The 27,222-nt window shown below is 43.3% G+C and overlaps 9 protein-coding genes across 9 annotated transcripts; 3 read left to right on the top strand and 6 right to left on the bottom strand.

Moving 5' to 3' along the window:
- Positions 1-2,477: 2,477 nt before the first annotated feature.
- On the top strand, positions 2,478-4,584 carry K450DRAFT_229485 (uncharacterized protein). Its single transcript, XM_051587095.1, has 3 exons — positions 2,478-2,955; positions 3,045-3,516; positions 3,666-4,584. The coding sequence occupies exons 1-3, from the start codon at positions 2,542-2,544 to the stop codon at positions 4,211-4,213; spliced, it is 1,434 nt and encodes a 477-aa protein (XP_051447196.1). The 5' UTR covers positions 2,478-2,541; the 3' UTR covers positions 4,214-4,584.
- On the bottom strand, positions 4,350-6,932 carry K450DRAFT_229480 (uncharacterized protein). Its single transcript, XM_051587094.1, has 10 exons — positions 6,809-6,932; positions 6,658-6,744; positions 6,436-6,592; positions 6,122-6,373; positions 5,896-6,060; positions 5,666-5,830; positions 5,377-5,590; positions 5,199-5,304; positions 4,998-5,130; positions 4,350-4,931 (listed from the first exon to the last, which is right to left on the bottom strand). Exons 1-10 carry the CDS (start codon positions 6,844-6,846, stop codon positions 4,848-4,850), a joined length of 1,401 nt encoding a protein of 466 aa, XP_051447195.1. The 5' UTR covers positions 6,847-6,932; the 3' UTR covers positions 4,350-4,847.
- A 370-nt stretch (positions 6,933-7,302) lies between these two features.
- K450DRAFT_229476 (uncharacterized protein) lies at positions 7,303-9,019 on the bottom strand. Its single transcript, XM_051587093.1, has 2 exons — positions 8,768-9,019; positions 7,303-8,706 (listed from the first exon to the last, which is right to left on the bottom strand). The coding sequence occupies exons 1-2, from the start codon at positions 8,973-8,975 to the stop codon at positions 7,667-7,669; spliced, it is 1,248 nt and encodes a 415-aa protein (XP_051447194.1). The 5' UTR covers positions 8,976-9,019; the 3' UTR covers positions 7,303-7,666.
- Positions 9,020-9,318: 299 nt separating this feature from the next.
- On the bottom strand, positions 9,319-14,285 carry K450DRAFT_229472 (uncharacterized protein). The gene is made up of 10 exons (XM_051587092.1): positions 13,751-14,285; positions 13,632-13,686; positions 13,521-13,553; positions 13,293-13,446; positions 12,552-13,207; positions 10,926-12,466; positions 10,864-10,868; positions 10,684-10,735; positions 9,822-10,449; positions 9,319-9,754 (listed from the first exon to the last, which is right to left on the bottom strand). The coding sequence occupies exons 1-10, from the start codon at positions 14,158-14,160 to the stop codon at positions 9,533-9,535; spliced, it is 3,756 nt and encodes a 1,251-aa protein (XP_051447193.1). The 5' UTR covers positions 14,161-14,285; the 3' UTR covers positions 9,319-9,532.
- Positions 14,286-15,095: 810 nt separating this feature from the next.
- On the top strand, positions 15,096-19,934 carry K450DRAFT_229459 (uncharacterized protein). Its single transcript, XM_051587091.1, has 14 exons — positions 15,096-15,487; positions 15,553-15,614; positions 15,687-15,955; positions 16,049-16,198; positions 16,256-16,766; positions 16,846-16,887; positions 17,008-17,205; positions 17,303-17,414; positions 17,533-17,693; positions 17,752-17,889; positions 17,980-18,100; positions 18,162-18,403; positions 18,487-19,030; positions 19,184-19,934. Exons 1-14 carry the CDS (start codon positions 15,302-15,304, stop codon positions 19,889-19,891), a joined length of 3,444 nt encoding a protein of 1,147 aa, XP_051447192.1. The 5' UTR covers positions 15,096-15,301; the 3' UTR covers positions 19,892-19,934.
- A 356-nt stretch (positions 19,935-20,290) lies between these two features.
- On the bottom strand, positions 20,291-21,070 carry K450DRAFT_229454 (uncharacterized protein). The gene is made up of 2 exons (XM_051587090.1): positions 20,989-21,070; positions 20,291-20,903 (listed from the first exon to the last, which is right to left on the bottom strand). Exons 1-2 carry the CDS (start codon positions 21,040-21,042, stop codon positions 20,601-20,603), a joined length of 357 nt encoding a protein of 118 aa, XP_051447191.1. The 5' UTR covers positions 21,043-21,070; the 3' UTR covers positions 20,291-20,600.
- A 251-nt stretch (positions 21,071-21,321) lies between these two features.
- K450DRAFT_229448 (uncharacterized protein) lies at positions 21,322-23,843 on the bottom strand. The gene is made up of 11 exons (XM_051587089.1): positions 23,554-23,843; positions 23,345-23,489; positions 23,159-23,277; positions 22,875-23,091; positions 22,691-22,771; positions 22,539-22,617; positions 22,353-22,420; positions 22,148-22,274; positions 21,876-22,088; positions 21,644-21,754; positions 21,322-21,579 (listed from the first exon to the last, which is right to left on the bottom strand). Exons 1-11 carry the CDS (start codon positions 23,573-23,575, stop codon positions 21,520-21,522), a joined length of 1,242 nt encoding a protein of 413 aa, XP_051447190.1. The 5' UTR covers positions 23,576-23,843; the 3' UTR covers positions 21,322-21,519.
- A 19-nt stretch (positions 23,844-23,862) lies between these two features.
- K450DRAFT_229445 (uncharacterized protein) lies at positions 23,863-25,354 on the bottom strand (the record flags this gene model as incomplete). Its single annotated transcript, XM_051587088.1, has 9 exons — positions 23,863-24,023; positions 24,096-24,140; positions 24,211-24,307; positions 24,388-24,452; positions 24,519-24,641; positions 24,708-24,825; positions 24,904-25,148; positions 25,207-25,296; positions 25,352-25,354. The coding sequence occupies 9 exons, from the start codon at positions 25,352-25,354 to the stop codon at positions 23,970-23,972; spliced, it is 840 nt and encodes a 279-aa protein (XP_051447189.1). The 3' UTR covers positions 23,863-23,969.
- A 90-nt stretch (positions 25,355-25,444) lies between these two features.
- K450DRAFT_229441 (uncharacterized protein) lies at positions 25,445-27,222 on the top strand. Its single transcript, XM_051587087.1, has 5 exons — positions 25,445-25,766; positions 25,847-25,977; positions 26,044-26,493; positions 26,562-26,801; positions 26,878-27,222. Exons 1-5 carry the CDS (start codon positions 25,487-25,489, stop codon positions 27,121-27,123), a joined length of 1,347 nt encoding a protein of 448 aa, XP_051447188.1. The 5' UTR covers positions 25,445-25,486; the 3' UTR covers positions 27,124-27,222.

Here is a 27,222-nt window from a genome sequence, read left to right as displayed (position 1 = left end):
CAATGTTGCGTGTAAGAACACAGTAAACCCCTAGCCAACAGTCATAACGAACCACGCTACCTGAGCATGTAGCAACCTCGCCCTGCGCATACAACTGTCTACGACACTCTCTAGTTTGCTCACCATGGCGCCTATACTTTCGCAGCCTGCGTAAAAAAAGTAACGATGGTGGAACTTTGCAATGTCTAGCGTGTCATGTGCTGCTTGAATGAGCACCAAAGACATAGTTAACCCTAGCGAGAACGAAATCTCGGCCAGTTGATGTTTTTGACTACTGCCTTCCAAAACGACGTTTACAACTTATGTTTTCAATGTCTCTTTTGATCCGGGCGTACGAAAATCATCATGAGCCATGATTGATTTAGATTTCGTTGCGTATAACCCGTTGCTTGATAAAAGGCATGTATAATGACTATTCACCGTGGTTGAGGTCCGATTCCTATGTAACCATCATCGTATATTTTGCGCGTCAGTTTCATTGTCAATGGACAGAATATCGCCTATGCGTCCTCGACAAAAATTGTGCTGCAGGTACCGAGCTGCCCGTATGCAAGTTTCCTTCGTTATATATATGGACCGAGCTACTCAAATATATAATGGCGTTGACATTGTTGACACAGTCAATGGAGCCTCGTTATCGACTAGTGCTGCTGTCCTCACTTTTGCGCATAGTTGATCCATTTCCCATGAAAACATGATTGGGTTGCTGGATTTGGCTACACAAGTACTGTGATGGAAGAAACCATGTTGATAGAGAGAATCGAAAAACTGAAATGATGTCAGTAATTCTGCATTCCTTCGACTGAACGAAGAGTAATCAGCTAGCTAAACCTATAAATGTTGAGGAGGAGCAGTGTATATACAGCTAATGTTGTTACGCCTCTACGGAGTAATTTAAATCCTGCAAAGCTTGATTTGCGTTGGCGAGGTTGGGGTTTTCTTTTTACAGTAAGACACAAAGCTTTGATGCGCTTAAGTTAGCACATTGAATGTATATGTACCATCGTGTGCTAAATGAGACGGTATTCTTGGAGCGAGCAGTAGCGAAGCTTCCACTTTTACATGAAGATGTTCCTATATCTACTGGCTGCCTTGTGCTCTATCAACTTTGTGTACGGTGCGACCGGAACGCTCAAAATCAAAGCAGGAGATATACTGACCCCCGAGGCTGTTACAGAAACCTGGATGCTCCTCTAATTGTCTCCAATCATGCAGGCGTGGCCGCCTACGCCTTTCTATCTGCTGACTGTACGGGACCGTTTCAAGGATCAGACTTGGAGCTGTTTTCAACAACAGATCTAGTCATAGTGTCCGAATCAACTAGTAGTGTCTGAGTAATAACGGCAAAGTCGGCTTTCATATTGTAGTAGGCTGTTATGATTGTCTTGCTATGGCGCATATCATGTCTTTGTGAAATTGTGTCACGGCTACCCCTCTATTCTCTCAGAGTTGACACATTCAGAAATACAATGATATCGAAGATGGTATGTAAGACGAGTGCCTGTTTAAATGACATAAAATTGGGATGCTGCTTGATAGCAGCCTTGGGAGAAATGAATCAACTTTTTCACGGTGTCAAATTTTTTGCTTTTCTGCAAGTTTCCTTAATATTGTTTCCTTCCTTACTGTGTGCTGCACCTGGGGACACAACGCATAACGCGTCGCAATGCAAACCCCTCTATAGTTTCACTGAACCCGTGCTGGTTGAAAAATGTACGTGTTGTTCACTTCAATTTGAAAAGTAATATCAATTGAGGATCCTTAACTTTCTTCTAGCTTTGATGACCTTAGTCGTGGGTAAAGTAGAGGCTGGCTGACTAGGACATTTTAATCGTACTACTTTGCACGAGCCATGAACTGAGTTTTGCCGGTCAAAGTCCATAAGCAGACTATAACCGGGTAAACCAATCTCGCTCTTGAGGCGATGAAAGAAGGGTATGTTGACAGATCATTCAAGATTCCCAATACTTCTTCATCTTGTGTGGTACATCTCTAGTCTTCTACACATTGGCACAATTGACGACGAATGCTTTTACGGGCCATCGGATTGTTTGTCAGCCACGACGCAACGGGCAGACGCAGCGCAGTGGTATTAAAACTGAGCAGGAAAAAATAGTGCCGCGTTTTACGGACATTTCATTGGGCGGTGGCGGTCACCGCGGCCGGCTGTACCGCAATAACGGTTTGCCCGATACACCCAGCAACCAACCAGGCGATCCCTTAGCAAGGGTCTCCGCTCAGATGTGTGAATAGAATAGTCATTAAAAAATGGTTAGTAAAGTGCTATCCAATAGCATGAGAGAAATTAATATCAAAGCTAGCTACGATCTTTCCATTGAAACGATAGGATGCACGAGAACGTCACAGCAAAGCAAAGAACGACGTGGAAAGGGAATCAAATAAATAAATAAAAAAGATTATGGCAACACAGTGGTAACCCAAAAAAAAAAAAATTATATAAATTTGTGCCAGCGTATTTTTTATGTGCTTTCTCTCTCTTTTTTTTTTTAATCCTCTTCACCCCTTAAAACCCCATCCCAAATGGCAGGGCAAAAAGCAGAAGCAAAAAAGAGCACTAATGCCAATAACGTGCCTCTCTTCAGTTCCAAGGTGACTGACCTCGACGTGAAACTCGACAATGAGATCGTCTACGAGTTCGGTGGCCCTCTCGGTGTTGTGGGTATGATGCTTGGTTTCCCTTCGCTCATGTACTACTTCTGGATCTGCTTGGAACATCACCAAGGAAAGCTGATTGTCCCAGCGGTTTGGTCTGTTGAAGGTATCAAGAGCTTCTTCTGGAATGATATCTGGGCTGCTATTGTTGAGGGTGCTCGTCCTACCGTTTACGCGGCTAAGATCTACATGGGTTACATTCTATTCTCTTTCATCCTTGCCTCTATTATGCCTGGTCCCGTTGTGAATGGTCTTCCCATTCCTTCCCTCAAGGGAAAGAAAGTGAGTACAGCAGATTTTTTTTTTTTAGTTTGGGTTGGAGGGATGTGGCAAAGCTGCAGTGCACGTTTGTTTAACACACTTTTTTTTAGTTGCCTTACCTCTGCAATGGCCTTGCAGCTTGGTACTTCACTTTGCCCTTCTCAGCTTTCCTTCACGTCACTGGTATCTTCCGACTTACCGACATCATTGATAACTTTGGCCACATCATGACCATTGCTATCATGTGGGGTTTTACCTTGACCACTCTTATTTTCATCGCCTCCCATATCCAGGGTACCAACCATCGTATGTCTGGCAACTTGGTTTATGACTTCTTCATGGGAGCTTCCTTGAACCCTCGCGTCGGCGTTGTTGACCTGAAGATGTGGGCTGAAATTCGTGTACCATGGCCTATTTTGTTCTACATCTCTGTTTCCTGCGCTCTCAAGCAATACGAGACTCGTGGTTACATTACTGCCCCTGCTGCTTTTATGGTGCTTGCTCATTTCTTGTATGTCAATGCCTGCCAAAAGGGTGAAGAATGCATCCCCACTTCCTGGGATATGTTCTACGAGAAGGATGGTAAGTGGTTATTCTATTTTCCTTTTTCCTAGTCACTTCGTGCTGGGGTTTCGGTAAACCACGGATTTTTGAAAGCCGACATAGAGGAGCTTGAAAAAAAAAGAAAAGCGCGAGATTACCAGTCATTAACGTACCTATTTTTTTTCCAGGTTTCATGTTAGTATTCTGGAATATGGCTGGTGTTCCATTCACCTACTGCTACGCCTCTATCTACTTGATGAAGTTCGAAGAGACTACCGGTGTTGCCATCACCCACTCTCTCCCTTACACGGTTGGTTTGTTCGTTGCCTTGTTGAGTGCCTACTACATTTTCGACACCGGTAACTCTCAAAAGAACCGATTCCGTATGGAGCAGAACGGTTCCTTCATTGCCCGCAACGCTTTCCCTCAATTGCCTTACGGTCATATCAAGAACCCTAGCTACATCAAGACTGCACACGGTAACTTGTTGTTGACTGATGGTTGGTGGGGTGTTGTGCGCAAGCCGCATTACACTGCCGATTTGGTCATGGCCCTCTCTTGGGGTTTGATCACTGGTTTCGGCTCTTTCTTGCCTTACTTCTACGTCTGCTTCTTCCTTGTTGTCTTGACTCACCGTGTCTCTCGTGATATGGAACGTTGTGCTAAGAAGTACGGTAAGGACTGGGACAGATACTGCGAACGTGTCCCATACATCTTTATTCCCTATGTCTTCTAAAGACTTCCACCTGCTACTATTGTGAATTGAGTTACGTTTCTATTCTCAACCCGTTTAATGATTTATTATTCAGCTCCTCTAAGAAAATAATGAGGTGGCTTTTTTTTTGCTTTTCTTTTTTCTATTTCTTCTTTTAAAAGGAAAAATGTTATGTAATTTTCATTTCACGACTCAGCAGCGCATGCATTTGTTCCCAACTCGCTCCCAAAATAAAGTATATAATATGTAAACGTGCATTTGGTTTCTTTGGGCATTAAAGACAAGGGTTATGCAAAAAGAAAAGAGGAGTAAATAGGGCTAGAGACGATATGAGAGCATCAAAAAAAAGGTGATCGGCCGGCACCATGATTTCATTACAAATTGGACGAAAAAAGATGGGGGGAGGCGGTGTTTTGTGGAATATAATACAAATAAAGGCAATTAATACGAAATGGACGCTTCAGTGAGAGTTTGCTTCCATTTTCCGTTTCTTTGAAGAGCTCTGTATGTCAAGGTTCTCTAGAGTCTTGAGAGTTCCCATTGTATCGGATGTATCGTCATGCGCGCTTGACCTAAACAATAATATACGCGATTAGAATCCATCTGGGACCTTGTTTTCTTTAGAAACTTCCCGCCTTTCCATCAATGCCTCCACTTACCTTTCAGTATTTGACAGCTCATCAAGAACAACCAGTGTCTGATGCGACTGTTGCTGTTGCTCAAATGCCCGACGTTCATTCTAGGAAGAAACCGATTCAATAACCTACGATCCCTTTTCCAAACATGCTCGAGCCCATTCACTCACCATCAGTTGCGTTCGGTCTTCACCCAGTTTAATAGCAGCTTCCGTTAAATTTTGTCGTTCTTCTCGTATTTGCTTTTGAAGTTTTCGAAGAGCTTTGGTCTCATCCTCAACTTCAGGTGGAATGATATCATCCCTAACAACAGCAAATGTGTCAGTGCTGATAGAAAAAGTGCATATTCTTGCCAGAATCACTTTACTTACGATGATATATCCATGTGGTGGTTATGCGCTATAGTATCAAAAAAGGAACCTTGTGCAAATTTGAGATATGCTTCTGTCTTTGTGTCAAAGTCATCCTGAACTTGTTCTAAAGGAGATGTTGATGTTAGTCTTGAAAGCCGGAAGGTGAGCGTTATTGCAAGTGATATACACAACTCACCTAATGTGGCAAAAACTTCATCGAGGTCTTGCGTGAGGCGCTCAATTGTCATATCTTTCTCCTTGACCTCCTCTTCAGTATACGCCTGGCGTCGAACAATTTGAATATCCCATTCTTCCTTTAACTTGGCAATTAGATCAAGCACGGCTTCTTTCAATTGTGCGCCACCTAGTTCCATAGGTATTCGAAACTTGACAAGATCTGGAGAATCACCCTGAAAATACAAATAAGTATCAAAAGCGCCATAGGTTCGAGAAGAAAAGACCTTTTTTTTTTTTTGAAAACTTACATCCAAGTCCATGATTTGATGATACTGACGTGTTTGACCTTCTAGCATGGATTTGAGTGCGGAATGAAGGTCGTACAGTACCAATCGCAAAAGTTTGTTATCCCGGATAACTTGATTTTCCCTCTCGATACTCTTTTGTAACATGGCTTTATGCAAATCTTCCGTCTGAGGTAGATAGTGGTTCAATACACCAAGTTCAGCAATGCAATTGAACGTTACGCGAACTGTACCTTTGCGGCATGATTGGGCTTGGGCGGGCCAAACAGGGCCCCAGCTTTATCCATTGGCGATGACATTTTGATGATATCCCCGTTTTGCTCATACCTTTCATCCATGGTCTTTTGCAGCCTTTCTTTGATTTTAGCATTATCCAGCTCATGCTTTTTCACTTCGTGCTGATGGTCATAATGAGTAAACAAGAAAACGCTGATACGGCGAGGGGCTTCAAGTACTTACAGCATACTGCGTTTTGATGGTCTGAAGGTTAATTTTTGCTTTTTGCAGCTCACTTTGCGTTGCCTTGTGCCGCTTCTCTTCGGTGGAAAGCGACTTAGCCACGGCGGTCCGTTTAGACGCTTCCTGATCAATCTGTCGGTGAGCTTCAGCGAGCTTTTGTGTCTGCATAGTGAGGGTTGACTTTGTGGTTTCCAGCTCGAATTTCAATCGCTTTATGGTGTTTGTCAATTCTTGTCGCTCTTGGGCGTCAGACTATGATGATGAGTTAGTTACATACGAGCAAAATGACGAATGACCATGATTTTCTCGTATACCTGTTTATCACTCAACAGACGAAGGAAGCCGTTGACGATTTTACACGCCTCCTCCTCGTCGGCATTGACGAATTTGAGCGGCACTGGGCAATTATGGGCCGTCAACTGGAGGTTGACGTAGTTTGCGGAAGATGCAAGACTGGATGGAGTACATAAACTGTAAGAAAGGCGCATTAGCTCGTGTTTTCAAAACTCAATGACAAGAGGTCACTGTGAGCTCACTCTTCTGACATGGAGTCCGGCGTGTCGTGTTTGTAGTCTTTCATGGCCGCCAGGCGATCCTGGTATGGAGTAGATGGCTCATACACGCTGGAAAAGTGGAACTTAGTACACTCGATGTAATGTTGGTTGGAAGCTTGGAATGAAATCGCACCTGAGATCCAGCGATGAATCACTATGATCAGCTAGCATGGAAGAACAAAACTTTTTGGCAACACGGGAATGAAAGCGCGCGCTCTTGGATGAAAAGAAAAATTTCGAGGCACACCACGCGTCTCGGTGTCTCTGGCGGACTTTGATCTGTGCTAAAAGCATTCACTGGCAAGCAGTATTACAGTCCTTGACATGACAGATACACCATGGCCGGCGGCCTACTGATAGGCAGACGATCTCATCGAGAATCCTTCCTGGCTGTGGTTATTCGCGACCTTACGTATACTGTGTCAGGCAGCTTGTGCATCGCATGAAGCCATCATAATATGTATGGTTTGGTTAACAACTTGGCATCTTCTTTTATTATCAGTACTGCATATATCGTTTGGTAGATCTGGCTTACCTTCTAATACCAGTCTCTCTTCCCTCTATAATTTTTAGCCTAATGGATCACACACTCTGTATCCTTGACAACCAAATACCACTTCCAATGAATCCACTACACATACAGGTTGTGCTTATTCGAGTATTTATTATTATTGTTCGGTTGCTCTCAGAGCATAAAGGTCATTGGCGATAGCGATATGTACAATAGGTTTATCACATTATGTAATGTTACAGCCATTCCTATGGTAAAAACTACAAACTGCCAACAGAGAAGGTAAGACGAGGTGGGGAAGGGGTAATATGATACATAGTGAGGGATGGAGTGGTGTATCGTAACGCAGGAAGGGGTGAAAGAACAAGGTTATGTACAAAATTTGTTCTCGTCCCCCCTGGCAATTAATAACACCTTGTCAACCATATGAAAAAAGCCGGTTTGTGGTGAGTAGCTGGGTATTCAGGCCAAGATGTACTCTTACATCACACACAGCGAGTCATAAGAAGGTAGTGAAGTAGGGCGGTCGACGGCTGGTCGGTCTCGTAAAGCAGTTCGGTAAGAGGGAACACGATTCAAAGAAGCAGCCCATTGTTGATGCAGATATTGAACAGCTCTGTCCGCGGCTTCGGTATTTTCAAACAAAGCCTCACGCTCCTCTACCGGTGAACCAGCAGCCGAATCACCCGAGGAATAATTGTATTCGGAGGGATCAAAATACGGGACGGCTCTAAGGGCTTCTTCATAAGCTGGAAGGGTGTTTTCTTCCGTTCTTTGCGAAATGGGACAGATGATGACAGGAAGAGCGGCGCGTAGTTCGGAAATATGCATATCCGCGTTGATCAAACTCATAGTGAACTTGAGTTTGTGACGGATGCGAATCAATTCATTTTTGGTATCGAACTGAACGCCACTTGGGCAGCGTGGGACCTTAATTCGCTGAGTCTTCTGCCAAACGTCACCCCTGCATGGGAATTGTTCATCGCGGAAGAATTGGACGATGCGACCTTCTGTCTTGCTAAATTGGTTGTTGCTGCCAGCTGAATACGTAACATATTCCTTGAGGGAGCACGTTAAATAGCGAACTTTCAATCCTGGTAACTTGGGAACGATGCGGAGGTTGACAGGGATGATCTCATCTTCGGTAAACACTTTGGAGGGTACGCTGATGTGATACTCGAGCTTGTTGGCCCATTCATTGGTGATAGTCATGGGTGAAAACCATTCAGTGTTGGAAGGTAAGACATGGCGAACAATACGCACGGATTTTTTGTCTGTGTAATTGAGCAAAAACGTGGGACGTTCAGCAATGGCCTTCAGGCGGTACTGTACACTGCCGGTATCGTTGTTCTCGATCGAATCAGGTAAATCTCCGGGTAAAGCAAACTCAAAATCCCATCGATGTTGTTGAGCTGACAACTGGTGTGATTGATTCCTTCGAGTAGGTAAGAAGGAACACTCCTTGTTAATGATCGTTCTCTCTTCCTTATGAAACTTCTGAGGTGAAGATGACGTCGTAGCTACAGAGTGGATGTTAGGTTTGGCTGATTTGAGACACTGACATGCTATTGTTTCACTTACATTCGGACCAGGCAACCTTGATTTTACCAACGAGACGTAGAGTGATAGACTTGAACTTGGTCGCTTCTTTAAGGTTCAGACGAACGTGTCCACGCAAAACACACCCGGAAGACTCCTGCTGTGAGCCATGCATGATGAGGGTGTCATTGTCCAGGTGGATTTGTAACTCGGATTGATGATTGGGAAGGGTTGGATGGTTTGTTGACATATAATGGGGGTAACAGGAGGAAACTGGGAAAAAAAATAGATCGTCTACAAACGGGTGGCTAATTTTATACAAAGACTGAAATCTGAGAGAAAAAAAAAGAAAAAAAAAAAAACTTGACTCATGACTCAGTCTTTTGCGTCGTTCCAGACCTTTGAATGCGCCACCCATTTTAGCGCTTGGCCCAAGTGCACTAAATAGTCTTGGGCTACTCAAAATGCTTGTTAGCGTAGAGATTCCCAACATCTCTATGCTTCGTTCACTTCTTGCTACCTTTTTTTTTTTTTTCTAACAATTGTTTGTTTAACCTAAGCGTCCATCCTATTTTTAATCGTTACACTAATCGGGGCCTGGAACACAATTGGTTCGACGATCACCAGTCGAAAGGTGTTGAAGTGATATTATTACAGATTTGCCATTTTTCAATCAGGAATTGGGGGTGGGGGATAAAAAATACTTTGAAGAGAGTGTATACACATTACGATGTAGTTTAGCGTGGTGAATAGTGGCGGCGAAGGAGGGAAAATTATACACTGAAGAAAAATAACTAACAATCAACCTTATTTTGGTACAGTTGAATGCAAGACGGAAGCTGAATACCTGTCCAGCTCTCTCTTTAAGTCCGGCATTCGGATGGGTTTGACCAAGTGGCCATTGATGTTCAGATCACGATATCGGGCATAGTCTATGTTAGTGTCACCACTTATGAGGATAATGTGAAGGTCCTTGTCTCCAGCTTGTCCATCTCGTATGGCTTGTACAGCGTCCATGCCTCCCATAATCTATACCAAAAAAAGCTTATTAGTTCATGATCCAACAATGATCTCATCCTGGTAACGCAAGACTTGCCGGCATCGATTTGTCCATCAAAACGATGTCAAAGTGCCGCTTATTGCATTTTTTAACGGCACTTCGACCATCGCCTACCACGGTGACATTGGGATAGCCAAGGCCCTGACAGAACTTTTGTAGCACTTGTTGGTTGATGCGATCATCTTCTGCAATCAAAATACGGACGTCTTCTTTCCGTCGAACTGATTTTTTGGAATGTCGCGGGTGAGGGGTGTCTTGATTTGAGTCACTTGCTTCCTCAGATGAAACATCATTCGTCGTTGTATCTGATCCGCTTTCCGTCGATTCCTCCTGATTGGATGACGAAGTTTCATTGTCGTAATTATTGTTCACAAGCATGGCCTGTTCCATAGAGAAGTAATTGTTGCTATCTGATCCAGCAGCAGACTTGACTTCGCTTGACTGAAACCATGCTGTGAACCAGAATTGACTTCCTTCGCCTAGAGTGCTTTCGCATCCAATGGTACCGTTAAACAGTCGTACGAGCTGCTTACAAATGAAGAGACCCATGCCACTGCCTCCGTATCGCCTTGAAATAGATACTTCTGCTTGCCCAAATTCTTGGAATAGTTTTTCCTTATCTCTTGGTGATATACCTATGCCGTTATCTTCTATGATGAAGAGACTAGAGAGTATGCGAAAAGAAATGAAATTTTGGGAGGAGTGAGTATAAAGGCGTTGCCCAATGAATACAATTGAACATCACAAGTCGCCCCCTCATCTGAGTGTACACTATCTCGCGCCTGGAATGTGCATACAAAGTCCGTTTTCCACTTTTTTTTTTTTTTTTAAAAAAAAAAACCCCCCCACTCCCTCCTGCCTCCTGTAACATAAAGTATAATAGTATAATTGAACTTACAGCTGTACTAGTCGCCGGTTAGGTTCTGTCGGAAGAGGTGGGCTTTTGTGACCTAGAGAAGAGAAAAAAATATGCCAAAGATGACAAAAAAAGAGAGAACATGCATGCCAAAGTAAGTGCCGGTGCAACACAAACGTATTCCAAACCACATACGTAAAAAAAAAAAATACGGAAACATACTTGGGCTGGGAGTGGAAGTTAGGATATATGGGTATCTGTCAGAGGCAAGCATTGATTTATACCTCTGTGGGGTTGTCTTCGGTGACTCGTAATCAGCGTTAAGCATCGATGAGAATTTGCTGGCTTTCATTGGATCGGAGGTGTTGACGGCGAGTGGCGACATGGCTTGATACTCCTCATCTACTTTCTTGACAATGAGTTTGACCTGTCCTTGCTTGGATTGTTTTCGCTTGTGCGATGAAAATTTAATTGCGTTGGATGTAAGGTTGAGAAGAATTTGGAACAGTCGATTGAAATCGGAATACATGGTTTCTGGTACGTCTTCGTCAATGTCTGCGGAAAATTTGACGTCTTTAGCGTCGGCCATCATGTTCATCAGATCCACAACAATGCGTAGGCGTTCCTGCATGTTAAATGGAAGATACTCCAAAGACACCTTGCCAGCTTCTAATCGTGCATGATCGAGCGTATTGGAGACCAGACAGATCAACGCGTTGGCACTGACTTCCATACAATTAACAAGACCGGTTTGCTCTTTACTCAATTGGGTAGTCTTGACGAGATCCAGCATACCAATGATACCATTGACAAGGGATCGCATTTCATGAGTGATGACAGAGATCCAACGTGACTTATCAGCCAACTGTCGATTGGCAGATTGCGTCCTCATGACTTCCGTCATGTTGCGAAAGACAAGAACGACACCATCTGTGTTTTTCGAGTGAGCTCGAGCTTTGGATCGCTTGTAGGATATACGTTGAAGAGGGTTGACGGTCACTTCAACGGCTACAACTGCTGTTTGGCCACCCCGTCGAATTAAATAGCCAATGCTGCGTCCAAGGTCGGGTTCGCCTAATTGGAAGTTGACGATATCTACCATATCTTGTGTCAATACATCACTATACACGTCTTCATGGCATGCATTGTGGAACTTGTTGTCGGCTAGCGTCATGGTATCCTTAGTGATGACGGTTCGTTTGATCATCGATTTCATATCGACAAGCAAGGTTTTGTAAGAAAAACCATCATTAAACATATCATCATCTGTAGAAGTCGAATTCGAAGAATCTAATTTTGTATCTGTGCCAGTATCGCTGGCACTTTCAGTGACAAGAGGTGATGCCGAACGGGAGTTGATAATCGATTTTTGTTGATGGTTGCGTGTGGGAGCTGTGCTGTTATCAGTAACTGTAGCTGATCCTGCCGTATCGCTGGCAGACAATGAAGGAGATCGTTCTTGGATGACGACTTGTATTAACTGCAAAAGATCGTCAATAGGGGTTCCGATCAACGTAGTCATCAAACTGACGTTCTGGTCATCATCGTCTGTACTGGTTGAATCGGAAGCAGACGATGACGATGAAAGAAGTTCGGCTGTTGGTGAACCTGAACCTCCGGATCCTGGTCGAGTTCTGCTAGTTAACATCCATTCGTCCATGCCGATCAATTTGATGAAGGCAAGGTTGACATATTCGATGATGCCTTCGCTGTTTGTTCTTATAAGACCTTCGTTCAACGAATTATTGGTCATGGCTAGAGACTTTTGAGACTCCAAAGTTTGTCGATCCGAAATGGCTTTGGGCGAAATATCTCTTGCACGTATCTGAGGTAGGGGGTAGGGAGATTCAAAAGGGATGTGAGTTAATAATAAAAGAAAATGGGTAGAGGGTAAAGAAATCCCATCTTACAAGACAGCCATTTACTGAGGGATCATCCCAAAGACCCTGGATCTTTAGATCAAGATAGAAGCCATCTGCCTCGTAATCACTTTCTTGGGAGTTTTCCTCCTGAGAGGGGATACGTCGATGAAATTCTACGCAGTCAACATATCGAGTAATTTGAGGATTCTGTTTGCTTTTGGTGACGGCCGACGTGACACGATGGCGATCTTTCTCATCCACAAAATTTTCGAGGTTATGTAGGTCCACGTTGGCAGTTTTGCTGAGACCAAGCATATCTCGTACAATTGTACTTATGAACTGTAATCGACCATGAGAATCGACAATCAAGGTGGCATTGCTACCTGCTGACGCATTAAGGCTGGTAGACATCCGCTCTTCAATTAAATGTCTAGAAGTCTGGTGTTCGTACTCAAGGGCAATGACCGATTCTACCAGCGATGTAGCATCGTTGACGAGTTCTTTGAGTGAGAACGAAGGTTGGTGACTTTTAGGGCCATAAAAAACGAGTAATCCAACAAGTGAATGCGATGTACTATGAAGCGGTACGGTGGATTCGGTAAAGAGGTTGTGGTCCTCCAATTTCGTTACTAATTCGGGTGTTTGAAAATGGCTGTCTTTCAACGGGATCGAAGTAATCTCATGCTTGTTGATATTCAAATGTTCTGCAATGACGAGGTACTTAATACGGGTGTTCTGGACCGACCGGTGAAAAATCTAAAGCGTTTTAGTCTCTTTTAGCACACTTACTTTTGTTGATGGATATTTTGACACCAATTAACTCTCTAATTTTAGGAAAGGCCACCAGGTGCAGTGTCGAAGCGTTGTTCCTATCAGCTAACCAAATAGCAGCTGCCACGGATGGGTCTGCATTCTCTACTACCTTGATAAATTTTGACAAGATCTGAAGGAAGGTAAAAGAGGGTTAGCGTTGATGTAACAGCGAGGCATTTGGCAGTCCGACAGCCAATCACGAACCTTATCATTGCCAATAGATGACTTGTGGTGAACCTATTTTGGCGGAATTTCAAACCGTCAGTTGGGAAATCCTAAACCAGTACCTACAATAACCAAAAACGGCGACAATACCTCTATGTCATTGGCAACTTTATCCTTACTGCCACTGTGTTTTCTTTCCATGAACCTAAGGGGAAGCAAAAATTAAAGACTGAGGTGACACATGCCAAATAATAGAGCCCATAACCCACCTTGGGGGGGATGATTCTTTGGGCGCTGAGCTGATGGTGCGAGTAATCAAATATTGTACAATGTTGCCAGCTATGTCTAACACTGGACTTATTTTGTAAGTGATGTCGTTCATAAACCGATTGCGAGTGATGGATTCTACTACAGGGTCGCCGTCTCCGATCTGGGTCTTCTTGACGATTTCACGAATCACTTGAACTTCATCGTCAGCCACTAGCTTCAAAAGTGGTTGACCTCGCAACGATTGGTTGAATGACTTGGTGTTGGGTGTAATGGTGGTTTCGATGTTTAAATTAGCGTCGGTCATCAACACCGTTTCCGGCATAATGAACCATTGCAGGTTGGGGGTGGATGTTGAAGGAGAATCCATGTCATTGTTATCATTCCGCTGTACTCGGCTCTTTCCATACATACAAGAGAGAATAGAGCAGGAAGGAGGAAAGGTGGTGGAATGAAAATAGTATTGTGGAGAGAAAAGAAAAATTCAAAACAACAGCAAGCAGTGAAAGTGAACAAAAGAGAAGGTCTTGCTTTTCCTAATAAAATAATTGAATGGCTAAAAAGTTCCATTGCTGGATTTGGATGAAATGATGTAAAGACTTGGTTTCGAATTGGCTCTCGAGCCCCGCCTAAATAAGTCCCGACCGCACGTCATGCCAACACCGATGGTCGTGCCAGTCACATGACTCGTCCCTTTCTGGACACATGGCTTATCCAAGAACGCACAGATGTCCGTCACCACAAGCAGCCAAGAAGTCATACTGCTTCTGACTGACTTCAGCCTTTGCAAGAGTTATGCATGGGTATTTACATCCACACTTGCCAGCCACAGGAATGTCATAAAAGTACGTTCAATAAACAGATCCACCCAGGTGAGACTGACAAAAGTCTATTTTTTTTCTGGTCTATCAAATTTTTATTTTTTCACTTGCAGCTAAAAGCGCGGCGGAGCCTTTCAGTGCAGGTAAGCTTTAGAGAAGAAGTAGGACAGGACCTTTATAATGGTCTAAAATAATTTTTTCACAGCTACGAACAGTTAGCATTCAAATTGTCAGTCATTGTACTTTCAACTGCAGAATACAAATTTTTAGTGGAGGTATTGGCGATCTTGTGGCTCATCATGAGGAGATGAGTTCGGGTATGTTTGTTAATACATAGTGAATGATCTCTGAACATGCCAGTCGTAGAATAAGAAGAGAAAATCGACCTCTCTTCGCAACGTGCCTCCCGTAAGTTGAGAAGATAGGAGGCGATCGACATGCACACCTGCCGATTATGATGCAGCTTGACGAATAAAAACACAGATAAAGTCACTGAACCAATGCCCCCTTCCCTTCGTTACCTTACCCCCTCTTCTCGCTTGGACTCGTTCTTCTTTTTTTCCACACTACGATTAATTTTTTTTGCTCTCTCCTCTCCTTTATTCTCTTAAAATATATACTTTTCGAAAGTCGCCACATACGACCTTTACTTTGTCATTTTCCAGCTGCTACATCAATTTTTAGAGGCTGTCTTTCGCATAGCTATTACGGTTTTACCGCCTTTTGACAACTATGTCATATACTGCTGGCACTCCCAACATCCCCACAATCACCAATACAACATCACTTGTAGCCAATAGTTCAGTGCATACCACCACCACGTACATCTCGCATGATGGGACTAGTATTATAACAATTGGAAACTCTACTACAATCATTCGACCAAACATAGACACTACAAATTTAACCGAAATCAGGGTATATTTCATAATCTATTCCGCCCCTGATGCTTATCGACTACTCACCCATCAAACACATTATAGGTTGGAATACTACTGCCCTTTAGTCAGACCGAAGATAATTTCACGCATGAAATCGTATGGGGGTAAATTACACAATGCCAAAAATGTCAATGATTTTGAGGTGGTGTTAAAAAGTCAGTCAATCTTTTCGATAGTGGTACATCTGCCATTCGTATGGCTGCTCATGAAATCAATACCCAAGGCATTATTCCAGGAGGATATATTACGTTGATTGAAAAAGATTCATTTCCAACCAATGGCCTCGGTCAGACATCCGTTACCGACGCAGTCTACGCGGCCGTCACGTTGCTCCAACAAGGTGTAGTCGGAGTGATCGGCGATGTTTCTAGTTCATGGACCAGTTTGAGTGCATTGATGACCGGAGCGTTACAAATTCCGCAATGTTCATTTTCTGCCAGCGCCAGTAAGCTGAGTTTTTTTTTTAAAAATATTCTTCTTGCAGTCTTTAGCGAGCTCCACCGATATATGCATTATGTTCTGATCAACCAATGTATAGTCTCTCTTTCCGACAAGAGTCAGTATCAATATTTTTTTAGAACCATCCCAACGCAAATTATATTTGCAGATACCATGTTAGCTTATGTTGCGAGTCAGGGGTGGGACAAAGTCTCCATCTTGTATTCGGACGATGCACTCGGGCAACAACGTAAGTAAAAAATATACTGTGAGATATAATGACATTCAACTCATCAGACACTTTCAGTATGCGAAGAAGCTATCATCAAAGCCGGACTCATGAACATTCACATCGTCACCTATCAAGCTTTTTATAAGAACGGAATCCAGTCCGATATTGCATCCACTCTAAAAAATTTCACAGACTCTGGTGCTCGCATTATTATTGTGGCTGCGGTTGGCGATCCTCAAAATGCTATAATGGTCCAAGCTGCCTCAATGGGTTACATGGACGATTCTTACGTCTGGCTCTTGATTGGTGCAGTTGGTTCGACTTTGGAAAATGCCGTTAGCACTTACAATACCGATGTCATACAGCGTATTGCTAATGGCACTGCAGCCTCCAACAGTGTTTCCTCAGCTGTCGCTGCTGCATCCGATCCAATGATGGTGGAAGCTTTGCAAACCAAAAATATGTCACTCATTGACTTTAACCAAACATTTACTGGCGTCGTACTGTTTGATACCTGGCTAACACCAGACGGATATCCACCGTACGAGAGTTTCCTGGACAGATGGGCTGCCCTTGATCCAATAGAGTAAGCTGAACAGTACAAGGTATGACTGTGAAATAATCTAACGCTAATCGTGGCTTGCTTTTGGCATTATCTCAATTAGTTACCCCTATGCCGGCGTACGCAATATTACAACAAATGAAGGGTAAGGAATTTGACAATTTCTTTTACAACATACATTAATGCGCATTTTTTCAGCTAAGGCTTCAGGTTTTGTATTCAATACCGACTGCTAACATGTTACCCATATTTTTTTTTCGAACAGGTTGGCATATTCCTGTATGAAAGTACTTGCAGGCGGATTCAATACGACACTATCTAACGCCACGAACTCTTCTGTTGCTCTCACTCAATTGGCAACGGGACAGCTTGGAAAATACATGACACCGCTAGCATTCAACGTAGGTTACGTTGGTCCTGAAGGTCCCATCATCCTTGATGCGAATGGCGATGTCACTCAATCGTAAGTTTATCATGATTAAGCTGTGAAACACTGTCCATCCTACCCACGACTCCCCCCTGCCTAATAATATTAAAAATAATTATTCTATGAATCTTAGGAACTTTCTAGTCTATAACTTACAATGGGGAAATCAAGTTGTGATCGGAAATAGTATCAGTGGAGAAATGGATATTTTTTTACCACCTATGTACGCTGGCGGATCCTATGTGGTAAGAGAATTTTTGACTATCTAGCTTTAACAAGCAAAGTGCTGACCTCTTCGTCCATTCCTATTTTTGAAAAATGTTTTTCTTCTTTTGTACTCCTTGATCATCACTACTGTTGCAGAAACCAGCAGATTCTCCTCCAAGTGTGGCTTTGAACCCAACCATTACTAGTCCTGCTGGTATGGTGATCTTCATCATTTCGGCGGCAGGTATTTTATTTGCTCTCGGAACCATGACTCTGGTCATTGCTTTTAGAAAACACGAAGTCTTCAAAGCTTCAAGGTAAATATTCATTCATTTGATGATTGTTTTCAAATGGGTCTAACTTTCTTCCCTCCAGTCCAATATTCTGCTGCCTGGAACTCATTGGATTTATGCTAACCTATGCGAACGTCATCTTGATGATTGGTGTTCCTACCACTATCACTTGTTATATGTCACCTATTGTATTCAACCTCGGATTTGTTCTTGTACTTGGGTAAGTCAGACAATGGTTTTTGGTCACATTGGTTGAAATGATTTTTAATTGATTCTCCTATATACATGGTGTTTCATCATTACACAACAGTAATATGGTCGCCAAAAATTTTAGAATATACCGCATCTTCAACAACATCTTTATTACACGAACTGTCATTACCGACTTTCAACTTATCAAAGCATCTAGTATTATTATTACCGTCAGCATGGTCAGCAACCCCCCATTTTGGCATATTATCATGATGTTCGAAACTAATCTATTTTACATAGGCTATCCTGGGAGTAGGTCTTGCAGTAGCGCCTCCTTCGCCAACTGCTGTGGAAGTGTCCAGTACGCAACATTATTGGTCCTGTGATGCTACAGGTCCAGCCAAGGTGCCGTTCCAAGCGCTTACACTTACATTTGCCGGCCTACTGGTTGGCTTTGCAACGTTTCTTGCATATAAGACACGGTTGGTAGGAACAAATTACAGCAAATACAATGAATGCCGGCAAATCGGATTTTCCGTGTAGTAAGTTTTTTTAAGAAGATGATACTATGGGGGAAGGCGCGAAGAGCCCATGTGCGATTTTACTAATTTATAAACTACGACAGCAACATCATGTTCTCAGCTATGATTGGGTTTATCGTCACGGTTAACTCCATGCTAGATTACTTTACGCGGTTTTATATCACGGTGGTGACCATTCTATGGGGTTGTAGTGTATCGTTTTTGATATTATTTCTCCCCAAACTGCACGAATTCTTTAAACACCAGCGAAGTCATAAGTCGCCGTCTGGAACCAGTAGTGATGCAGAACTCAAACCATCGCAGGAACATAACGCCTATTCCATGTTCCCATCCTCTTCGGCTGTGACGACTGGATTCCAACTGCACAGTAATCATGAATTTGACGGAGAGCTAATTAGCCTAGACCAAATCTTAGCGTCGGATCCACCAATGTTATCCAGACACCGAAAAGGTTCCTTAGGCAGCACATTTGTAGATGAAAACGGGAAATCCACTGGCAGTTTTATCGAAGCTCATGAAGGCAAGATGCCTATGCGACGTGTGTTTCGATACTTTCCTTTCTTAGCGCAATGGGAGATGTTGCACATCATGGTATTTCCTTGGTCTGGGTATTTTTCTTTCTTTTCGGTAAGTGGGATTTTAGAGCATGTCAATGGGGGGGGGAAAGAAAACAGAATTTTATTTTTACTTGGATTATACACGAAGTGACTAGGAAATACAAGAAAGTTTACTAAAACTCACGCATCTATTCTAACATCTCCTTTTTTTTTTGATACTCAGACCAAATCATCCAAAGGCAGCATCTTCGCTTACAACCAGACGTCTGTGTTTTCTTGCGAGCCTGGGAACTACGTGTTCAAAGTCCATGGGATCGGGTGGTACGATGCTTATGTGCAGGTGCATGATCGTGAGGCTTTAGACACTTGGCGACGTTGGTTCGACCGTCGTCATGACTCGGGAACAGTAGTCGATTCGTCCACACTGATGGCACGTTTACGACGAGGATCAAGTCCTGGGCTTCTTGGCATGACGATTGAAGAATGCGACGATAACGAACCAACCAACACAACTCATATGCTTGGTTCAGGGATATCCCGTCAATACTTACTAGACCGTCGTCCCAGTGATCAGACCATGGAAAGTAGCTTGACGGGTAGCATGGAGAGCGCTGGCAGCACTCCAATGTCGACCGCGAAACCACGTGCACCGCCCAGTTTCCTAAATCATCCTTCGACTTTGGAAGACTTGGACGATGATATCACATTTGCATTCGAAGGCTATGACAACGACCTTTCGCATATTGCGCAGCAGCATCCGCTGGATCGGGTTGCTGCTGAACTTCGACACAATGCTCGATCGACACCGCATCATCGCATCCAAGACCTTGAAGAAAGTCGCCGCCGCGGAAGTGAATGTACGCTAGATGAGCGTCTCTACCTACACGCTGATCTGTCACAAACCTTACACAATTTTAAACCACCAAGATAGGTTTTTTATTATATCTTTGCATATTTGTTATATATATTTTTGTGTAAGCGTCCAATTTTTTTATTTTCTTCCTTGCCCCTCTGTCCTGTAATTACATTGCTCCTCTTTTTCCACCTTGTCAACACACGCATATACTGTAATAAACAATTTTATCCCCATTAAAGTTGGACCAATCCGGAAAGTGTGGAGAAAGAGGCGAGGATCACACCAATCAAGGTTCTGCATGTGAGTTTGCCTGAGCAAAATTTTCATCTCGCCGAATGGTATGGGAAAATCGATACACCTTGGATGGTCCACAAGAAAAAGACTGTGACACCCTTGATTGGATCAGCCATCTAGTATGGCTAAACGGTGTTGCCGCTGAGACCTGATTGGCGTGGAACGTCATGGAAGTCGATATGTTAACTTCTTTTTTAAAAAAAATAATTCGTTTTATATCATCATTTGGGGTTTTTTTTGGAGGTGGGGTGAAATATGTGAAGAGAAGAGATTATAATGTGCAAACAAAAAGATTGTATAAACCAAAAACATGTACACTTTGGGTAAAGGCAATGAATGCATCAAAAACAACGAACGACAGAGCGGGGGTAAAATTCATGGAAAAGCAAAAACTTAAAGAATCAAATTCAGAGCCGAAAAGATCAAAGGCTATGAGGGTATCTATTTACACAGGTGTAGCTGATGACACCTTGATTTGCTTTTGTGTTCTTCATACGTGAAAAGAGCGTTTGGGAAATGGCTGTTTAACTAAGGCGGGTTGGCCCAACTCAAATAGCGGCGGAGATAATTTGGGAGGGAGATTCATCTGAGATGAGGATGGCAATGGCGATGGTAAAGTGTAGGATGGTATAGGCGACGAAGCTATGGACGATCCTGATATTGATAGTGCTGGCGATTGACTGGTGCTAGCCCTACGAGGAAAATCTTGAAGTTCAGAAAAGTCGTATCCCAGCAAGGGGTGGTGATTTAAAGCGTCTCCTCTTAAGCAAGCCTCGCTACAATACAGAGAATTCTATAGTGTAGAATGAGCGATGATTAGAGCCAGTCGAGGGGGTTTCGGGTTTTTTTATTCTTCTAATGTATCATGAACACCTTACCGAGAAGGGATTGATGGCATTATCACAGAACGTACACCAATTGAGGTTGCTCATCAGTAGAAGGGAGGAAAGCAGTCAAAGTAGAAGAAGAAAAGAGGAATTGGGAAGAGATATCTAGTTCAGTAGTCGTTTATAAATAATTTTTTTTTTCTCAGGTACCTTTGGTAAGCTCAGGCCAGCAAAGATAGGCAAGTGATGCAATTTTGAACGTGGATAGTGTCACGACTCCCCCACTTTTTCCACTCACATTATATCATTCGTGCTCTCTCCCTGCTAGCATCTCCTGACTATTTCACATAAATGCTAGGCATAAAGAAATTGAAAAGACATTATGCCGTACATTGCCTTTCGAACACATCTATTCGTGTTATTCTACATTTTATTTGCTAACGGAACACTCGCTATTCAGAAAAGGAAAATCTCTGAGGAAGTGCAATTTGATTGGTTTAGCTTGATGGCCACCTGAACGTATCAACGCTTTTCACACAATTCACATCCCCGTGACTTCCTATCTTTCGGGGGGCTATGCAATCATTCCAAGTCGCTAAGGGCAATCGATACTTGATCACTACCAGTATGGATGTTATTTGCCTAAAATAATCCAATGTTACGTTACCAGCATGATGATGGCACTGCGCGCTGTCTCCTCACTTACCAACTGCCAAACTTGAATAATATTATCTTCAGCGGTACTAGCAATCACCCAAGGTTCTAACGGATTCCATGAGAAGTCGGCAATCTTATTCGTATGTCCACCGTGTACAAACTGGTTATAAAAAAAAAATAAAGAGTGAGAAAATCGCGAGGGTGAGATAATTATTATGATTTCCAACACCCGCTCTGGTGGTTAGTCCTCCCCTCTAGTCCCCTCTCATCTCCGGCCTTACCAGTAATTCCGGAGGACCATCTTCAGCGTCCTCCGGTGTTTGCTCTTCACCTATCTTGGTCAGGTCCCAAATGTTGACTCTTCTATCGCTACTGGCCGATCCTAAGATAGCATCATGATGCGGTGACCAGCTCAATTGCAACACTTCATCCTCATGTGTTTCCAGACTGTGTAATTGACGCGATAAATTGCGCATATCCCATAATCCTACTGTCTATGAGGGCATAAGTATGTGCGCGTGTTTTTTTCTTCGCTCCTCATTGTCGTACGTACCTTATCACCTGAGCCAGTTGCCAAGATCCATTCGTAACTAGGATGGAAAGCGACACAGTTCACCTCCGCCTTGTGAGCCTGGATATTATGGCTGGGTTTATCAGACCCTTCCTTTCGGCAGTCCCAGCTAAATAAAAAAATAAAATTGATAGGTGTCAAAATCGGTTGTGGTCCCCGTTATCTGATGGAAATTAGACAACTTTACATCATGAGTCTCATGTCATCTCCTACAGAGGCAAAGATAGAGTCATGTTTCATATGCCATGCTACATCCTAAGAAAGCATGGAGTTAAATATTTTGAGAGATAAGGAAAGAACAAAATTGGACGCTCGCTCATCAAGATTTCAGTACAGAACCCAGATCAATAATAAAAAAAAAAGACACACTTACTTCGACGCTAGCAGTGTGAGCGTTGTAGGTGCGATACGCCTGAAGTGTATTGCCTTGCTCAGGAGTGGAGGCAATATCCCTGTATCATTGGTAAACGCAGTCAGGGTCTCACATGCTCTCACACCTTATCAAACTCCAAACAGTTTCCTTACCAATGACAAACAAGGTTGTCAAAACCTGCGCTGAGAACATGTTGCCCCATAGATTGATGCGGGTTCCAAGCCAATCCATATCTGTTATCGAAAGCGTCAGCGTATGCTCTCTTATTTCCCATCAAGCAGCACGCCAATTTTTTTTTCTATCTTTTTTGGCTGCTTCAAATTGTGTGATACCTACCCTTCCTTATCATGTCCTGATAACCGTAAAAGAGGATTGCATTTTTCATCCCGATCTTTTGGGAAACTGGCATGTCGCTTGCGATCAAAGACAAGAACGTCACCTGTTCTCGTTTTCGTGGCAATGATATTAGGGTTGGTGGGTTGATAACGTGCTCGATTAACTTCTCCCTCATGTGGTATCTTCTGAGTAATTCGAACGTGTGCGCCGCCACCATCTAGCAAAATCCTACGGGTCAGACGAATTCCAACCCTAAACCAACTTGTTGCTTTCATTTCACTTACTCGCTGACTGCGCTTCGCTGTCTGTGGGCAATTGAACCGAAGCCACCTGAAGATAATTCGGTTCTTCGTCGTTGGTATGTGTGCCCACCAATAAACTCTGCACCGACCTGTCACTGTCACTGCTGACCTATGCTTAGTGGTTTCTTTTTTATCGCGTTAAATCAAATCAATTGAGAATGCACTAACGGAAGCTGTGGCAGCCATTGACACGTAAGACTTGGCCATTCTAGTGCATGGGTGACGACAAGATCATACAGAAATGGGGAATTTTTCTTCCACATTTTGTATTCTTCATTGATTTGTTTTTCGAGATCCACAGTACCTTGGATATCTAAAAGGAAACGAGGAATCAGTCGGCAGATCACGTTGATTCAACCGTTATACAGATCACTTACCCATGGAAGTTGGATGGCTCATTCTTGCCGCTAGTCGTTGAAATGGGAAGAGCAATGGAGGAAGGGTGCGGAGTCCTGTTTTCCAAACGTGCCTGGCAGCCCAGCCAAGCGATCGACGTGACAAAAAAAAATTCCTCGAGCGCGTTGTCAACGTAAGACCGCAACTTCAGCCATATAGTTCGTCACCCACTATACCACCCCATAAAGACTGATGCCAATGGCACATTGCCTATCGTAGAGCACCACAATGGAGCTCTCAGCGACGACAACAGTCGCAAGCAAATAAAAAATGCCTGATTTCCCAAAAAACCAATGTTGCCAGTGTAATTAAACTCTTTACTACTAATTTCTCTTGTATTAAAAAAATCATTGACCAAGAGGGATAGAACCCGCAAACCCCCTTTCATCTCCTTCTACTACGTTCCCGAATCACTTTGTGAGGAAGTCTCGTCAGTATCCAGGGGTGCAATCTATAAAGGCGATTCAATAAAAGTGTCAGCTTCATCAGAAAAACCTTGTGCCAATTGAAATATTAGACTTACAACAAATTCGACATAAGCTGCCTTTGCTGATGTCTCTACTGAAAACTAGAGGGCGAGGAGTTTGTTCAGTGAATTTTATCAGTTTCATTGCCGTTGATCCAAATTGTATATTTACCAGCAACCCAAGGTAGCCATATGGATCCGTTCGCAGTGAAACATGCTCCGATATTTCCAGTGCCTTCTTGCATAAAGCAATGTGAGAATACCGGTAGCTAGAGGGATCCAGATGGATTCTGTTCGTTAGCATGACATGTTTTTTTGACCATCCACCAGTATAATTCTTCGCCTTTACCTAAACTTGACTTCTGTCTCGGCATGAAACTCTAAAAATGCGTCGGATCGTGCAGGGTATTCCATCTGGAGATGCAGAAACGCATTAGTATCAGTAAAATTGAGAGTGCGTTGCATTGTGCCATTACTTACATTCCATTCACCACTTTCTCCATTCGCCGACAGTCGAAAGAACTGGTCGTCGGGTGAAATGTGAAACGTCACTGACTCACACGTTGAGTCCAAGTCACTCAGTGCATCCTTAAACCAATCGCTCTGTTTGCAATGTTAAACATCATATATACAACCTATATGGCTGTCCCATCTTATAGCAATACCAACCTTCATTAACGTGGCTTGCAGCCAAGATACTTTATCTCCTAGATTCAGGCCAATAAACACTTCTTCAGGTTCCATGGTCTTTAGCCTACAGATCTCTATAGCCTCTCTATTTTCGCCTCTACATGAAATGATGAAATCAGGCAAACTGCAACGCGAGAAATCCAACTCCCTCCTTATCAATTACAACATCACTTACCTAATCTCAAAGACAGCCCCTTCACCAGCATATTTCATCTTACACCCATCGTTTTGGTTGGAGGCTATTATACCAAGGCATCCGATCAGCGCGTCCGAGCCTACTGTGAATCGCGGTGTATCGTCGGAGCCTGTAAACCGATATTGTGAAAAGTGCTCTCGCTTCATGTACGCTGAAGCTTTTATCGAATGCATATCTTGAGAAACAAATGTGAGGACTTCTGAGTCTATTTCGCAAGTCATATACTATAGTTGACAGAGGTTAGCCATGATCGGTTGGGGTCCGCTTTCGTGATGCACTTACTCCTTTGATCTGAATAGCTTTCAACATATTCAGCAAGGTCCTGACGCTGTCGAGCTCGGCCATAAATAATGGCTCCGGCATGTCCATGACCTAAACGCAATTGTGAGCTGCATGGTCCTTCCAGGGCTGTGAAATTCGAACTCACCATGATTGAACGTGCAATGGAGAGATAGAGCCGTCACATTCGGGGAGCTACAGAAAAAAAATGGGACATAGGCTACTCCGCAAAAAATTTTCGAAACTGTTAACGATCCGATCTGTCAGCAACGATCCGTCAATAATGGAACACCCCGTCAATGATAGCGAGCAGATAGCTCAAGATACACCTGTAGTTGATCAGGAAGTCGCTAAACCACAGCTCGAGAAGGACCAAGTCTTGACCTTGGTCATTGATTCCGCTCCACTTCTGAAAGGCACTCCACTTCGACACCTTGCTCAACGATTCTGCACCATTCCCGAGGTCGTTGGTGAAATCAGAGATAAGAATGCCCGTGAGCACATTAAGAAACTGCCTTTTGAACTTGAGCTCATCACTCCTTCCGATGAAGCTATCAAAGCAGGTATACTATTCATTTCTTTCACCTTGTCGACATCTGCCCAATCCATCCACAAACTAAATGGAATTTTTGATTTGTATTAGTTGTCGACTTTTCTCGCAAAACCGGTGATTTCTCCACTCTCTCCAGCGTTGATTTGAAGGTGCTTGCATTGACCTATATGCTGGAGGTGGAGGCCAATGGCACCGCTAGACTTAGAACTGAACCTGTCAAGGTATGTGTCCACAACGCAATATGGAATGTGAAGGAATCTCCTTTTAATAATAGTAATTTCATTTAGACAAAGGTGAATAAGAAGCCCCGTCAACCTGCTCAAGCACCAGAAGATGTTGAGGATGAAGAAGAAGAAGCACAAGACGATGATGATACTTGGGAGGTTGCAGGTCGAGGCAAGAACAAGGCTCACCGTCGTCCAGTAGTACCACATGCAGCTCCTACGCCTACCCACGTCACAGAGGCATTGAAGGACCTTAAAGTAGAGGATAAAGCAGAGGAAATCCCTACATCATCCGATGTTACTGACGCAAAGGAGACGACCGATGCTCCTGCGGAGGATGTCGAAATCCAGATTGGTGAGGATGATGATGAGGATAGTGATGCCGGTGAATGGATTACACCAGAGAACGTGGTTCAAGTTAAAGCTGCAGAGCTGGGACACAAGTCCGAGGGTAAAGTCAGTAAATTCCAAGTCATGCAAGTTGCTTGTATCACTGCGGATTTTGCAATGCAGGTAAGAGAGGAAACGTCGATAGGTCCTTTTATGTGCTAGTATTGACTGTTTTCTCCGCCGCGGTTTAGAACGTTCTCCTTCAAATGAACCTCAATCTCGTTTCTACTGATGGTATGCGAGTGAAGCGTATCAAGAATTGGGTCATGAGATGCCATGCTTGCTATACTGTTACCAGCGATATGGATAAGAAATTCTGTCCCAAATGCGGTAATTCTTCGTTGATGCGCACATCCTGCAGTACCGATCAGTATGGAAATGTGACCTATTGGCTCAAGAAGAACTTCCAATACAATTTGCGAGGAACGAAGGTACGGTATAGATCGAGCTTAGATACACCTTGGATGAAAATTGAATTGACACCATTTTTTTTTGGCATATCCTCAGTACAACATCCCGAAACCTCAAGGTGGTACCAAAGCTAACAACATCGTTCTTCGAGAGGATCAAAAGGAGTATATGAAGGCTATGAACAGCCGACGAAAAAAGAAGCAGGTCAATGCTTTTGATCCAGATTTCATGCCTAGCTTTAATTTGAACCCAGAAAAGCAAATCAACAGCAATATGTACGGTACCGAGACCATTGGATTTGGTCGTAAAAATCCAAATGCCACTTCCAGACGAAGACGGTAGATAGACAGACCATTTTCTAATTGTATTTTTCATCCATATCAATCACACACAATCATGCAAATAATACCTATCATTTTCGATGTTTCGTTGTCACTCTGA

Source organism: Umbelopsis ramanniana (genome assembly GCF_025399195.1).
Source record: "Umbelopsis ramanniana AG unplaced genomic scaffold K450scaffold_11, whole genome shotgun sequence".
Taxonomy (NCBI): domain Eukaryota; kingdom Fungi; phylum Mucoromycota; class Umbelopsidomycetes; order Umbelopsidales; family Umbelopsidaceae; genus Umbelopsis; species Umbelopsis ramanniana.
This window is presented reverse-complemented; position numbering and strand designations above follow the sequence as displayed.

What these genes read in the sequence shown, in the direction of transcription:
- K450DRAFT_229485 (XM_051587095.1), top strand. Translation starts at nt 2,542, where the DNA reads ATGGCAGGGCAAAAAGCAGAAGCAAAAAAGAGCACTAATGCCAATAAC. An exon ending in CTTCCCTCAAGGGAAAGAAA is followed by an intron (nt 2,956 to 3,044) that starts GTGAGTACAGCA and finishes ACTTTTTTTTAG; the next exon opens with TTGCCTTACCTCTGCAATGG. An exon ending in TATGTTCTACGAGAAGGATG is followed by an intron (nt 3,517 to 3,665) that starts GTAAGTGGTTAT and finishes TTTTTTTTCCAG; the next exon opens with GTTTCATGTTAGTATTCTGG.
- K450DRAFT_229480 (XM_051587094.1), bottom strand. Translation starts at nt 6,846, where the DNA reads ATGCTAGCTGATCATAGTGATTCATCGCTGGATCTCAG. An exon ending in GATTCATCGCTGGATCTCAG is followed by an intron (nt 6,745 to 6,808) that starts GTGCGATTTCAT and finishes CCACTTTTCCAG; the next exon opens with CGTGTATGAGCCATCTACTC. An exon ending in AAGACCGAACGCAACTGATG is followed by an intron (nt 4,932 to 4,997) that starts GTGAGTGAATGG and finishes GTTTCTTCCTAG; the next exon opens with AATGAACGTCGGGCATTTGA.
- K450DRAFT_229476 (XM_051587093.1), bottom strand. Translation starts at nt 8,975, where the DNA reads ATGTCAACAAACCATCCAACCCTTCCCAATCATCAATCCGAGTTACAA. An exon ending in CAAGGTTGCCTGGTCCGAAT is followed by an intron (nt 8,707 to 8,767) that starts GTAAGTGAAACA and finishes TCCACTCTGTAG; the next exon opens with CTACGACGTCATCTTCACCT.
- K450DRAFT_229472 (XM_051587092.1), bottom strand. Translation starts at nt 14,160, where the DNA reads ATGTATGGAAAGAGCCGAGTACAGCGGAATGATAACAATGACATGGAT. An exon ending in AAAGAATCATCCCCCCCAAG is followed by an intron (nt 13,687 to 13,750) that starts GTGGGTTATGGG and finishes GCTTCCCCTTAG; the next exon opens with GTTCATGGAAAGAAAACACA. An exon ending in CATCTATTGGCAATGATAAG is followed by an intron (nt 13,447 to 13,520) that starts GTTCGTGATTGG and finishes ACCTTCCTTCAG; the next exon opens with ATCTTGTCAAAATTTATCAA.
- K450DRAFT_229459 (XM_051587091.1), top strand. Translation starts at nt 15,302, where the DNA reads ATGTCATATACTGCTGGCACTCCCAACATCCCCACAATCACCAATACA. An exon ending in GAAGTCTTCAAAGCTTCAAG is followed by an intron (nt 17,694 to 17,751) that starts GTAAATATTCAT and finishes TCTTCCCTCCAG; the next exon opens with TCCAATATTCTGCTGCCTGG. An exon ending in CAAATCGGATTTTCCGTGTA is followed by an intron (nt 18,404 to 18,486) that starts GTAAGTTTTTTT and finishes AAACTACGACAG; the next exon opens with CAACATCATGTTCTCAGCTA.
- K450DRAFT_229454 (XM_051587090.1), bottom strand. Translation starts at nt 21,042, where the DNA reads ATGAGCAACCTCAATTGGTGTACGTTCTGTGATAATGCCATCAATCCC. An exon ending in ATGCCATCAATCCCTTCTCG is followed by an intron (nt 20,904 to 20,988) that starts GTAAGGTGTTCA and finishes TCTACACTATAG; the next exon opens with AATTCTCTGTATTGTAGCGA.
- K450DRAFT_229448 (XM_051587089.1), bottom strand. Translation starts at nt 23,575, where the DNA reads ATGAGCCATCCAACTTCCATGG. An exon ending in GAGCCATCCAACTTCCATGG is followed by an intron (nt 23,490 to 23,553) that starts GTAAGTGATCTG and finishes GTTTCCTTTTAG; the next exon opens with ATATCCAAGGTACTGTGGAT. An exon ending in ATGGTCCTCCGGAATTACTG is followed by an intron (nt 21,755 to 21,875) that starts GTAAGGCCGGAG and finishes TTTTATAACCAG; the next exon opens with TTTGTACACGGTGGACATAC.
- K450DRAFT_229441 (XM_051587087.1), top strand. Translation starts at nt 25,487, where the DNA reads ATGGAACACCCCGTCAATGATAGCGAGCAGATAGCTCAAGATACACCT. An exon ending in TTAGAACTGAACCTGTCAAG is followed by an intron (nt 25,978 to 26,043) that starts GTATGTGTCCAC and finishes AATTTCATTTAG; the next exon opens with ACAAAGGTGAATAAGAAGCC. An exon ending in ACAATTTGCGAGGAACGAAG is followed by an intron (nt 26,802 to 26,877) that starts GTACGGTATAGA and finishes GCATATCCTCAG; the next exon opens with TACAACATCCCGAAACCTCA.